General features: G+C 37.5%; 1 protein-coding gene across 40 annotated transcripts in view; it reads right to left on the bottom strand.

Annotated features, from left to right (window-relative positions):
• Window positions 1-12473, bottom strand: part of ADGRL2 (adhesion G protein-coupled receptor L2) — a 385925-nt gene that overhangs the window by 120092 nt on the left and 253360 nt on the right. For all 40 annotated transcript variants that reach the window (XM_040564881.1, XM_040564880.1, XM_040564909.1 and 37 more), the window contains one exon: window positions 5946-6118. In XM_040564881.1, the coding sequence (XP_040420815.1) occupies window positions 5946-6018 (73 nt within the window). In that variant the 5' untranslated portion in view covers window positions 6019-6118. The remainder of the gene's footprint in view (window positions 1-5945; window positions 6119-12473) is intronic.

Genomic DNA, 12473 nt, shown 5'->3' on the forward strand with positions numbered 1-12473 from the left:
ACTTTATAATTTTTTATAACATGATCATAAGGACTGTAAACGTAATAAGAAATCCAGTGCTGAGGCATTCACTGATATCAGATGCTTCAGGCACTTATACTTACGTTTTGTACTACAACCTCAAAGTACAATAAAAAAAAAAGTCATTAAAGCTATTTAAGAAAATGATGAAAACAAACAATTTTCTTCCACTTGACAGAAAACAGAAATGAAAATAATTAAAGAGGACATTTAAAAATATAACTTAATAAAAATTAATTACATGTTTTTCATATTTAGTAATATAGTATTAATGAAGACTATTAGTTTTTTAAAGGGCAACCATGTCCAAATTTCGCTCCTGTCATCTTGGAAAGGTATCTTACAGTAATAAATTAATCTAAAATATATCCAGATTTATATTTCATAAAAGAAAAGAAAATCCCCTTAGGCAACTGTGTGTATACAGGCTAGTGGAAGGTTAAAGTCAATCCCCTCTCATTGCACTGGTCAGCAGCACCGGTTGCCTTGCCCACCAAGATCCAACAAGGTTATGGCAATGAAAGATGGTGGCCTGGCATGATAACATGGAGGGCTCTGAAAATATAGCATCTGTCCTTAGCAGCAACACACTGGGTTGCTGCAGTTTTATGCAGTACAGGGTTCTTTCTGTCTGCTGTATACCAAGCTTAAGATGCAAAATCTCCACTTCATAACGGAGAATGCTTTTAAGTAACTGAAAAAAGATGGCACATTAGAAGAGCAATAATTAATCTCACATAATTTAAGGTGGAAAAAAAAGAGTATAAATACTTAATACTAAGATCTTTGCATTAACATTTCCCAGAAATTTCTCACAGAAACTTTAGCACAATATTTAAAATGGTTCTTCACATATTGCTCTATGTAGTTGTTCTACATTTTAAAACAGTGGTGGTATTACTTTGTTTCCAAAATATAGCATAGGATCCTGCAGATCTCACTGCTCAGGGAATATATGAAAGGCTATTCACTGCCAGCATGTTAAAGAATCTTTGGCTTTTCCAGACAGTCTGTCAGTCTCTATTATTTGGAAATGCACTTGAAAAGTTTAACAGTTATTTTTCTTTAGGAAGAAATTTGGTATCATTGTTTAGATCAATTTCCTTTTTAGAAAATATGTTGTACCTAACACCTCCCTCGGAAAAGGAAAAAGATGTCCACATAGAACAAACCAGAATATTCCAGTGAAAACCTGTGTGATAGTCCATCAATTGTTCCTTTCATCTAGATACTTCCTTTTATGTAATTTGCATTAACCAATTAAGAAAAAACAATTGCTACAGAATCATACATTCCATTAGTTACACATTATAGAAGTGAAGACAGAATTGGACTGTGCATTAAAGCGACCTGCCGAAGGGCTGGCAATACTCACCCAGCCTTACTGCACTGGCTATGCTTACAGACGGCTGGCAGCCCTGTGAAGCCAGGCAGTTGCCTGCTAACAGCGTGATTCACGCAGCCTTCACTGTGATAAACTCCCCGGCTAGGAATCAAATTAGTGCTCCTGCTTGCTGTTGCGTGACTCCGTAATGGATTTCACCCCTTGTAGAACTTAAATCCACTAATTAACAGAAGCTGATTTCTTCTCAAGCCCAGGGTACAAGATTCGAATTTTTACACTGGACAAAGTCCTAATAATAAATGTGTGTGAGAACAGAGGTGCTTCTACCTGGGACTTATGCCTTCAACGCACTGAGTCTGAGTGCCTTCATAGAGAGCTGAAGGTCTGAAGTGATACAGTCACCTTCGTAGTGGCCCAATGTATGCTATCTGCATTTAGTATCTATCCTCTTCAGTGAATGCACTAGCATCAAATATACACTCAAAACTGTTTCCAGTTTAACACTTAGCTCCTTGGCTGGCATAAATGGAATTTACAGGAATTATTATTCTCAGAGTAATGTTAATTAAAATGTACATTCAAAGGCATAAACAGGCTGGGTTTTTTTTAAACAGCATTACTGCAGTTTAAGAAAACAGAATTAAACAGATCATGAAAGCATGATGCTTTTTCCTTTGGACAAAGCGCAGATAATAATTCATAATAAACTGAATTAGAAGGATGTTTAACCTTGATTAAAATAAAACATAAGCAAAGAAAATTATTTCAGTGCTTCCCAACTGCCTGTGCTTCACAAAGAGAATTAAATATATATATATAAATCTAGCAGAAAAGTTGGTCTATGTAAGCAAGTAAAGCTTAAAATAGCTAAACTTGTACTGCCCCCAAAAAACAAATCTTAATCAGAATGTTTAGCTCTGACATCTATTTTTCATATGCATATTAGTGTATCTGTCCTAACTTGCTTGAAGAGAAACCAATAATACGTATAATAAGCTTTTTACTCTGCTTTGCTATGGAAACAAGGCATGTGTGATCCCACTCTCTCTGACTTTCTGTATTTTCTCAGATAATTTTTAACGTGTTGGATGATTTCACTTAATCAAGAGGGAGAAAAAAAAAGACAGAGGTGGTGTCAAAAGTAATTCCTTTCCTGCAGTTCTAAAGAAACGGATACATAAAGAGGGACCTGACTGAAAGGGATAGCTGTGGGATGGCACAGACCTCCCAGATATGGACGCTGGTGCAGCCTCAGTGGAGGCCCTTGTTTCCCCAGGCAGTCAGCCAGGATACGAGGCCAGCCTTTACACAACAACCTGTCCACCTCTGATTCAAACTATTTGCCAATGCTGCTCTTTCAATCTGTCTTTCGTAAAAAAACCGTTGTTTTAAATACAAACTTATAGCAGAACATGCTAGAAAAATGAAAAGAAAGAAATCTTCCAAAAGAACATTCATATTCAAGGTCATGACTTCAGCTTTTCATCTTCCTTTTCATGCTTCTCATCTTTTCCTTATTTAGGGCTGCAATGCTTGCTGTTGATGGTAATACTGTTTTTCAAGCCTCTGCACAAGAATATTGACCTGTTGTTGATCAATGTACCAGCAGTATATAATAACTCAGTGCTGTTCTCCTCCCAGCTGCCAGCACTCATCCATTCCAGGTTCATTTTACCTGAAGGTATGGACTGCTCCAAAAGCAACCCCACCTAGACTGCTCTATCCAGAGAAAGAAAGAAGAAGAAGAAAAAAAAAAAACACAAAGACCTTCCTAACTGAAAATATGATTCCCAATCAGGCAGGTGACACTAAAATAAAATTGCAGCCTTCATATAACTGTATATGCTTGATAATTCCCTGGTGAGTTAAAGTCAAGACACTGTGAGAGTAATGAAGTCTTTATCTTGATTGGAAAATGTTTCATTATCTGAATAAATGAATCACTGGTCCACACCCAGAGTCTTTTCCTTTTTTACCCTCTCTCTTTTTAACTGTACTGCAACATTAAAATGTAACAGCAGGGAATTCAGCCAGGTTTTATCTCCCCCACCGACTGCAACAACCTGCATATACACATCAGATTTCTATTTAAAAAACTAAATTCCAAGTGAGACAGTTAAAGATTTCCTTATTTCTAACAAAAGTTTGATGCTCTTATTTTAACCTTTGTTCATGTTCATACTTCCAGGCATGAAGTGCTACTAAAGCACGTTACACTTGGCATCTCTTATTACTGAAGCAGAAGGCAATGTAATCTTGTGAGAAAGTGTAATAATGCGGTATTCATTTTGCTTCTGTGGCTGGAAGCCAACTCTATATTAATATTCATTTCCAGTATACAGAGCCACAATATTTCATTTATTTTAAGAATTTACAATTAATTTGGTATGATTCTGTTATCTGCTCCCAATTTCCTTTCCTGTTTCTTTTAGCTGAAAAAGCAGCTCTTGTACAGACTTTAAAAAAGTAAATTCACAACTGAAGCATCAAAAGATTGCTACTGGCTACTGAAAGCAAGAAAAACAGGGACAGAACAAAATGAACTTGGAATATTACAGATGACAATGAAAATTAGCTTTCTGCAAATGGAAAAAAAAAATCAATCTGCAGAAGTTCTCAGTTGACTTTTTCCTTTCCAAACTCATCTGATATAATACTATTTGCAGCATGCTGTTTGCTACTGTAGCTGAAATAGAGAAAATAAGTTAATATGCTTTTCCTTCCTGTTTTCAAACATCTTCAACCACCACATGGCATTAAACTGCAAGACTCTGCTGAATTTTTTTAAATGTACTACATATAGGGATTTTAAACAATCACAACAGCAAATAAAAACCTTAGCATTTTAAAACATAAATAGGTACCTCTATTTCCTACACACTAGTGGAACCACTTTTGCAGTGTAAGTGCATTTAAAATTATCACAGATTACTACCTAACCAGCCTTTTGTAAAATTTACAATTCTGTTCTCCTAATATGCATTTACCTTCCATACCTGTCAAAGAGGCTGAAAAACAGTTTACCTTCCAGCTGATGGGACTTTTCATATAAAACAGAGATTTTACTGAAGACTGCAGACTTGACAGACAACAAGCAGTGCAGCAGCTACCAAATCCGAATCACCAACACTGAGGAAACCATGCAAGAGCTGCAGCGTGCCTTGGCAAGGCAGTTTTCTAATAGCATCCTTGCAATGTTTAAGAAGAAAGACGGGAGAGAGGAGAAACTACATGTGAAAGCTATTTAAATGAAATAAGACTTTCCAATGTTCAGAAGCCTTCAGGAAGACTCTTAGTATGTAGTCTCTGTTCTATGTGTATGTTCGTATTATACATTCATTCATATATATATATGAATGAACAATCTATTTTAGCAAAGCTTGTCTGTCAAGACCCAAGTCTTAGTCCAGAATAGAATCTAGGAAATTATACAGTAAATGTGGAACCTCTTATACAATACTTGTATTTTTAACCTTTGCTTTTACCATTTTTAGGGACTAGATCTTTTATGTTTATATAGATTTGGGAAAGAAGAGAGGGGGAGGCACAGCAGCTTTCCTTTTTTTTCCTCTAAAAATCCAGCCTTAAATTCAAAGAATTTTGATTGTGTAAGGTATGTATCTGCTTTAAAAGATGGTGCGATCACACGACAGATGCACTGAAGAAGCCTATATTTTATACACCAATTACTGAAAAATGTAAGAAGGCACAGAAGTGCTATTTTATTACCAAATCAGTATTTCTACCTGCAATCTAGTCAAATAAAATGATTATAAACAGGAATAGCCTCAAGTTACAAATATTTGTAATTATAAATTCACAAACTATGTTTTCCTGATCATTCATTCGTGTTGCTCTATTACTAAGTAAAAGGTCTACAAGAACAGCTAGGGAGATAGACTAACTAAATAAAATAGAGTTTATGAGGAAAGAAAGATATAGAATAGATTATACAAGTTTTCTTTAAAAAGCTTTTTCATTCCTTATCTCCTTAATTTAAGAGCTATTTTAAACACTATATTCAATAGCAGTGAAGTATTTTTCCCCTTTTTTAAAAGAAACATTTTTAAAGTAGATGCTATTTCTGTATGCACTTTGAGTTTTATTTCCTGAAATTTAATGTGCATAGTTCTAATCTTAATGAAGTGATTGTCATTTTATTTTCAGCCAGACAAATTAGAAAAGCAAAACAGGTATTTCATTTGCACTGTTTAGAAATTTTATATCACATTTAACATGGTACACATTGCTTCTAAATGGCTGCACAATGAGAACAGGAAAGAAAAAGAAAAATAAATAGAAGAGTCCAAAAATAAGGAACTTACCAATCAAGGGTATTAATACTGTCCTTTCAGTTGCCTGAACTTTCCAGTTTCAACATACCATACTGTATCAAAACCACAAAGTATATTTTTTTTCTTAAAACAGAGAACAATTTGAACCTTGTAAATTAAACCTAGAACCTGACACAGATACTCTTAGTTTGACATCCTAAAGCTTCAAGTAGTCTAACAGAAATTAATTGTACAGACCATTCATCTCATTCGCAAACTCAAGTAAAAAGTAAACTAAAGCTTACCTTCAGTACACTGCAGGAAGCTGATAATGAGCAGGAACCAAAAACTTTGCATTCTGCGACCAGAAGACACCATTATTGATCCCTGTAAGAATTTTCTTTGTATTCCTTAATGAATCCAGTTATAAAAGCCCAGCATCATCGAAACCAGTGGTCTACATTATTCATCTTCATACCTGGACAAGGAGAGATTTTGGAACAAAAAGGGGAAAAAAATGTTCATCAATAGCTGTACACCAATAATTTGGAATACCAAATTTTACTTGACTTGAAGGCAGAACATTTTAATAAAAACTGACAGTACACCTATACTGTAACTGGGAATTTGGCAGGTTTGTGGGATCTAATCTCTGAAGGTCAGTGATCATTAAACAGAATGCCAAATAATGGTACATGTTAAAGTTGAAAGTAAGAATGTTATTGATGTATGTGCACTAAGACACGTGGAACAACAACAAAAAAAAAGAATATTTTCTCTGGATTTAAGAAATTGGATTTGCAGATGCCTAAGTGAAGCTTTTCCCATTCTCCCAAATCTGACTCTGCCTGCATTTTTCTACCTCAAAAACCAAAAATAAAATTAATTCTAGGACCGTACCTTACGTCTTAGCGATTCAAACCATGCAGGGGCTGGGGGTAGCTACGCAACACCACCCAGCAGTAACACTGCAGGTCTTCTCCCTGCCACACCTCTGGCCTTCCCTGTTGTGACATACACAGGTCAGCAGCCTCAGGGAAGAAGTAGTAACAGCAACTTTGCTGACAAAATTATCTTTTTGGCTAGGAAGTCTCTTTATGACTTTACAGTCTGGTACATTTACATACAATAAGCACCTTCAGAGAAAAGTTACGAATGATACTCTACTACTTCTGACAAGATTTGTCTCTGATTGAGAAATATTAACTTCCCTGATCCTGTAAACTAAGTACCAATGAAAAAAATTCTTAAAACCATCATTTGCATTTGAAAAATAAAATTACAGAAATAGAGTACAGTTCCAGTGAGAGAAGATTTGACAGTAGAGCGCTCCCCTTAGCCAGTGGCTCCACTCTTGCACCAGCCAGGCCAGCAACTACAAGCATCCTCATCCCTGTCTCACTGCACTAGGTTATATCAGCTCCAACTACTACAGTTTGGGAAGCCAAAAATGAACATCAGTATAAAAGTATAAATGATTTTTAAGTGCAAAGATGGCTCTATGTATTACAGATACATGAAACAACTCCGGAAGAACGACTCTGAACATAGCAGCAATTACAGCTCCGAAGAGCTGAGTCTGGTGCCATGTTGGCTTGGTCTCTCCAAGACTGATGAACAGGACTGCGTTTTCATGTGCGGATGTATTTCTGAAATATCTGAAGTTAACGTTAGTTTATAAACATACGGCAACATCTATGCCAGCACTTAGTAAAAATGTAACTGGCAGGATCCAAGAGCCACTTACGAGTCTTATGAGTACTGGACCATGTTTAGGGCTATAAAAATATTTTTACCCTTTTGCCAAAGAGAATTGGAAAGGATGAAAAGCACACAATCCCAGGCAAAGAAATACTATGAACTACAGATCATTTTCACAAGAAATAAGTGTTAACCCCTTTTATATTAGTGAATGTTAATATTAATCAACAATAAGTTTTTTCCCTGAGCACACAGAGAGCAACAAGACTCACACTGACTTTTTTCCCCAAGGAGGGAAAGATGGAATTAACAGAAAACATTACGGTACAGTTTCTCTGTCTCCGAACGAAGGCAATATTACTGTGGCAGAATAGGGATTATTAGATAGCCACGCACGCTTCTTTACTTGGCTCCCCTGTACAAGGAGCCATGCCACTGCAGTGTAGACATCCTTCTCGCAGAACACAAGCATGCTTGTGATTTCACACGTGGGGAAACGAAAGGGAATTGCCATCTGAGGGCAACTGATTTTACGTTTATTTATACATAAAAACAACCCCTTTTTCCAATTTCCAACTACAGACAGATGCTCTTCAATCACAGGTGCTTTTACCCACACGTGTCTGAACAACCAGCACACAATAGCAAGCAGAGTGCACCAGGGCAGACCGGCCACAGAGTGGCTCTCCCTGGCACAGCCCCACATGCCTGGAGGTAAAAGATGTGCCCTCAATTTAGATGGTGATACACCAGCTGCTACAGGCCAACACAGTAGCAGTCATGAGAGGGAGTCATATTGTATCTCTGTATCTTTGTACACCGGGCTGAGCACGTTTTGCAACTAAAATATGGTATATACCGAAGTCCACAAAAGATGTACTGCATTCAGCAGAGATTACAATTGCAAAGGAGCTCCTGCTGAGTAAAGCAGCAAACACTGCTACCAGGATATACATATAAAATAAAATAAATATATAAAATTAATATATATTATATAAAAATAACAAAAAATATGGAGATAGTTCAGCTAAAAGCTGAGGAAGTGTTTGGATTATTTTTCACCTGTAGCAAATGAAAAATCATAAAACTATTTCAGACACCACAGACTAATCAGTATAATTTCAGTAGCAATCAGAATAATCCAAGAAAATAGATGAGGAACTATAATAGCTAAAAGTGAAATTAAGTCAGGCTCCTGATTTCTCCCAGTCTGTCCAGAGGATTTTGACTTTCTGAGACTAATTTATTTTTTTTAACACTTTTTTGTAGTTGTTATTGTTGATTTTTAAATAAAGGGTTCTGACCCTGTCAACTGACTTAACTATTTTAATAAGAAATGTTTGTGAAAGAATACCGATGCTTTCGTGATATCAAAACCAGCAGAAACTATTCAACTAAGAATAAATGGAAATTATTTTAGGACAAATTTAAGTACTTTGTGTGCAACGTATTTTTCTCTCTAGATTGCTGTAGCCTACAGATAAAAAATTTAACTCAGTGTGCTGCTGCAAAAAGAATTCAAAATAAACTAACCAACGTCTACCAGATTATCAATGACATGTTTTTTCTAAAAAAGCAAGAAAAAAATATGCAATGTTTGAAAACTGATGCAATGGCTTTTAGTTTTGCTTCTTTCTTCTCTTCTCAATAAAAATCAACAACTTCACAGTGATCAATTTTTAAAGCAACCTATACACTTGAGAAGCTCTATGCAGCTTCAAACAAATTAACACTACTATTCTGAACCAACTATTCATCAACAAAACAAAAGCTAATCCTGAAAAAGGTACCCAGACATGAGCTGGAGCCAAAGCACACTTTGATTCCAGACACTGCCGTCACTCGTGTCTTCCTGACCATGCATCTGTCAGAGATACGGAGACTGTCAGTGGAATCTAACAACAACAACAAATCCCAAACCAAACAAGCAGGACCAGGAAAAGCCATATTAAGTTACTTCTTTGTAAACAGAAAAAGTAGACGACAGCAAGCGGCTATCCTGTGCAAATAACTTATTTCCCCTCGGACCTTAATAAACCTTTTCTCTGGATCGCTGACTACTTGGGCATGTGGGTGGAGCAGAGAGACTCCCCAGAGCAAAAGGATGCTTGAATTTCTGAGTGCAATAAAAGCTGCCCAGAAAATTTCAGTTGTAACTTAAATCCCTACCTCTGGGCCACATTGCAGTCTCTTGTAGAAAAACAAAGAAACCCTCCACTGGAAACAGAGCAGCTCACCTTGTTAAGTTCCTTTGCATATGTGCTGTTCAAGGAGATTAGATCAGTAATGGAAATGTTGATGTTCAAACCTGCACCCCACAAAGGTACTGGGCATCTCTTAATATGGTATTCACAAGCTGTGCTCCAAGTCCCCAACATCTTAGTATCTTGCCTTGCTTCCTTGTTCCTCAGTACTTCTAAAACTTCTTACAGACGGAAGAACAGCTGCAGAATACGTGCCACCGCCGGCCGTCTCCCTCCCCACAACACTGCTCAAGAGCACCCCAGAGATAAGAGAAAGCTGCTCCAAGCATGCTCCTTGAAATACTTTCATCTTAGAAGAGAAGGACCTCTAAAGGACTGCTGCTTTCCAACTGTACTCTGTTTAACCTTCCCAAGGTTTTATTTTCAAAAGCCAAAAAAGGGTCTTTTAAGAGGTTCCGGACAACTGACACAGCATGCTCAAGAGCTGCCTCTCCCCTCCAGTTCCAAGCTTTTCAGGCAATTAAGCCAGACAGGAAAACAGAGATCTTTCCAGCTAAGCAAGAATGTTTTCCTTTAGCTGAAAGCCTTTCACACTAACACCGAGGTATTTCACAATGTAGCGCTTAATTTTCCAAATGATCTTCGAAACACTGTGAAGCACTTGCGACATAGTTACGCTTTAACATCTCTATTACACAAATAAAAACCAGACCGGCTTTACTGACGGTGGGGCAGAGTGAGGTAAGGAACGTGTGCCATGGCCATGTAGCCTGTATGTGCTGAGAAACGAGTGGAGCCCAGGCAATGCTCCTTATAAATCCTGTTTGACCTACCTTGCCACACACGCAGCACCCCCACTGCCTTTCATAACCCAGTTTATGAAACTAAGTAATTCTGTAATATATCTGAGACACACTCTGCAGAGGAAAGGGGGGAGATGAGGAGGCATGGGTGAGTAGATATATATTCATACGATATAATAGACTACATAGTCTCCTGAGAAATCATGCGTCCAGGTGCCTTCCCACCATGAGGCTTTCCCAATTTAAAAAAAAGAGTTAAACTTCCTATAATCTGTAACATAAGAATTCAATTAGTGCAGTGTGATTAGGAAAAGCTTCTAAGCTACGCTAGTAAAATACTAGAATGAGACCAATGTTGTTTATGATTAGTCTTACAAGTATTTGCAACAAGATCCAGCTCTAGTTTGCAACATTTAACATACCTTCAGATGCATTTGAGTTATTCCCAAATCCTCAATACAGTTATTAATATAAGACAACTTTAGAATAACTTTAATAATTTTGCATTGGTGCTACAGTAACACACTGCATAAAATTTTCAAAGTTATGAAATCTTGGAAAAACAAAAAAACGAAGGCAAGCAAGTCTCTATACTGATTTAGTTAGCATCCTTCTGGTAGCTATGATAAACAATCAATGCCTGATCCGTTCCAATTAAGTCACACAATGCGAGAAGAAAAGAAAGGCCAACTCTGCTCTATCTAAAATTGATTAACAAAGACTTATTTTCCATTAAAAGCAATCCAATACTAAAAATGCACCACAAAGTCTTTTCTTTTGGTCTGTATTTAACAGTCCCTGTCAATTAACACCTTGAATGGTGGATTTCTAACTCAAAATATCTCTTTCCAAGCTGCAGGCAAGGAACGCCGTCTCAGGGAAGGGTGTAACACAGTAAGAACAAGACTTGAGCAAGGTCATCCAATCTTAAAACAAAAATGCAATTTCTGTGCATTCAGCTGCCTCGTGCTCTGAAATGACATCTCCATGCCAGAGGAAAGCCTGAAATAGCACGTAATAAACACGTGCACCCTAAATTTAGAGTGACCACAGAAATGCCCATCCCTACTGCTCTGGGTTCCCAGCTAATGAGAACAGCAGATTATTCGAAACGCAAGACCTACCTATGCAAGACACGACACCAGACAGTGCGCTGACACGATTTCAACAGTGCAACATTACACTTCAGTCCATCAGTACACAGCAGCTCAGTGGTCTACCTCAATCATTCACAGAGAAAATAAATAGGATTTAAGAGGAAGAGACGAAGATTTTCCTTTCTCATCCAGTCGGGCTTGGCCTCGCTCTTGTGTTTTACAGACACGTTACCCGAGCTCCATTCCCGACAAGGCAGCTTTGCCCCGTCTTGTTAACACAGGATAAAGCCTGGACACTCTAGGGAGTTTTCATTCAATAAGCCAGCAAAGTAAACCTTTGCTAGCGCTAATAAGAATGGCTTTTTTTGGCTCCAGGCACTCTCCTTTTGCCAAGGCTGAATTTCTCTTTTTGCCTTTGCTAAACACTCCGAATCGGAGGGGGGGGGGGGGAGTGTCACTCAATCCTCATTACAAATTTCCGGTATTTCATTTGAATTGACATCGCACCGCTCAATCAGACCACCTCGACTCAAACGGCTAAGGTAAAACCTTTTTAACACCGGTGCCCTCTGTGTCACTAAATCTTCCTGGGGTCTCAGAGATAAATCCCCAGCATCCAAAGAACGGGGGAGGGAAAGAGATGCTGTAAGTCAATTACAACCGTTATCAGCTGTAATATCTGAGTGTCATGCTGAGCATGTTAAATATGCTGATCGCTTTGGACACCAGAGGCACAGTCTGAAGCTGCTTGCCATTCTCTTCATTAAACCACAAAACAAATAGCTCTCATTTTCAAACCTACGTAGGACAGACTTTATGAACATCAAAAATAAACAAGAAAATAATGAATAGCTATAAAAAACACAGGGAGAACCATATGACAAACTGAAAGCAGCAATCGTAACAGCTGAAGAAAATGCTAAGGTTTCCCAAACTTCTCACAAAAGAGAAATCCTCAAAAATAATCTATTTATATTAAAATATATCATTTATTTCCCTTGGAAAAAAATGATAGAATAGAAGGCTGG

Source organism: Cygnus olor, chromosome 8 (assembly GCF_009769625.2).
Source record: "Cygnus olor isolate bCygOlo1 chromosome 8, bCygOlo1.pri.v2, whole genome shotgun sequence".
In the NCBI taxonomy this organism is placed as follows: domain Eukaryota; kingdom Metazoa; phylum Chordata; class Aves; order Anseriformes; family Anatidae; genus Cygnus; species Cygnus olor.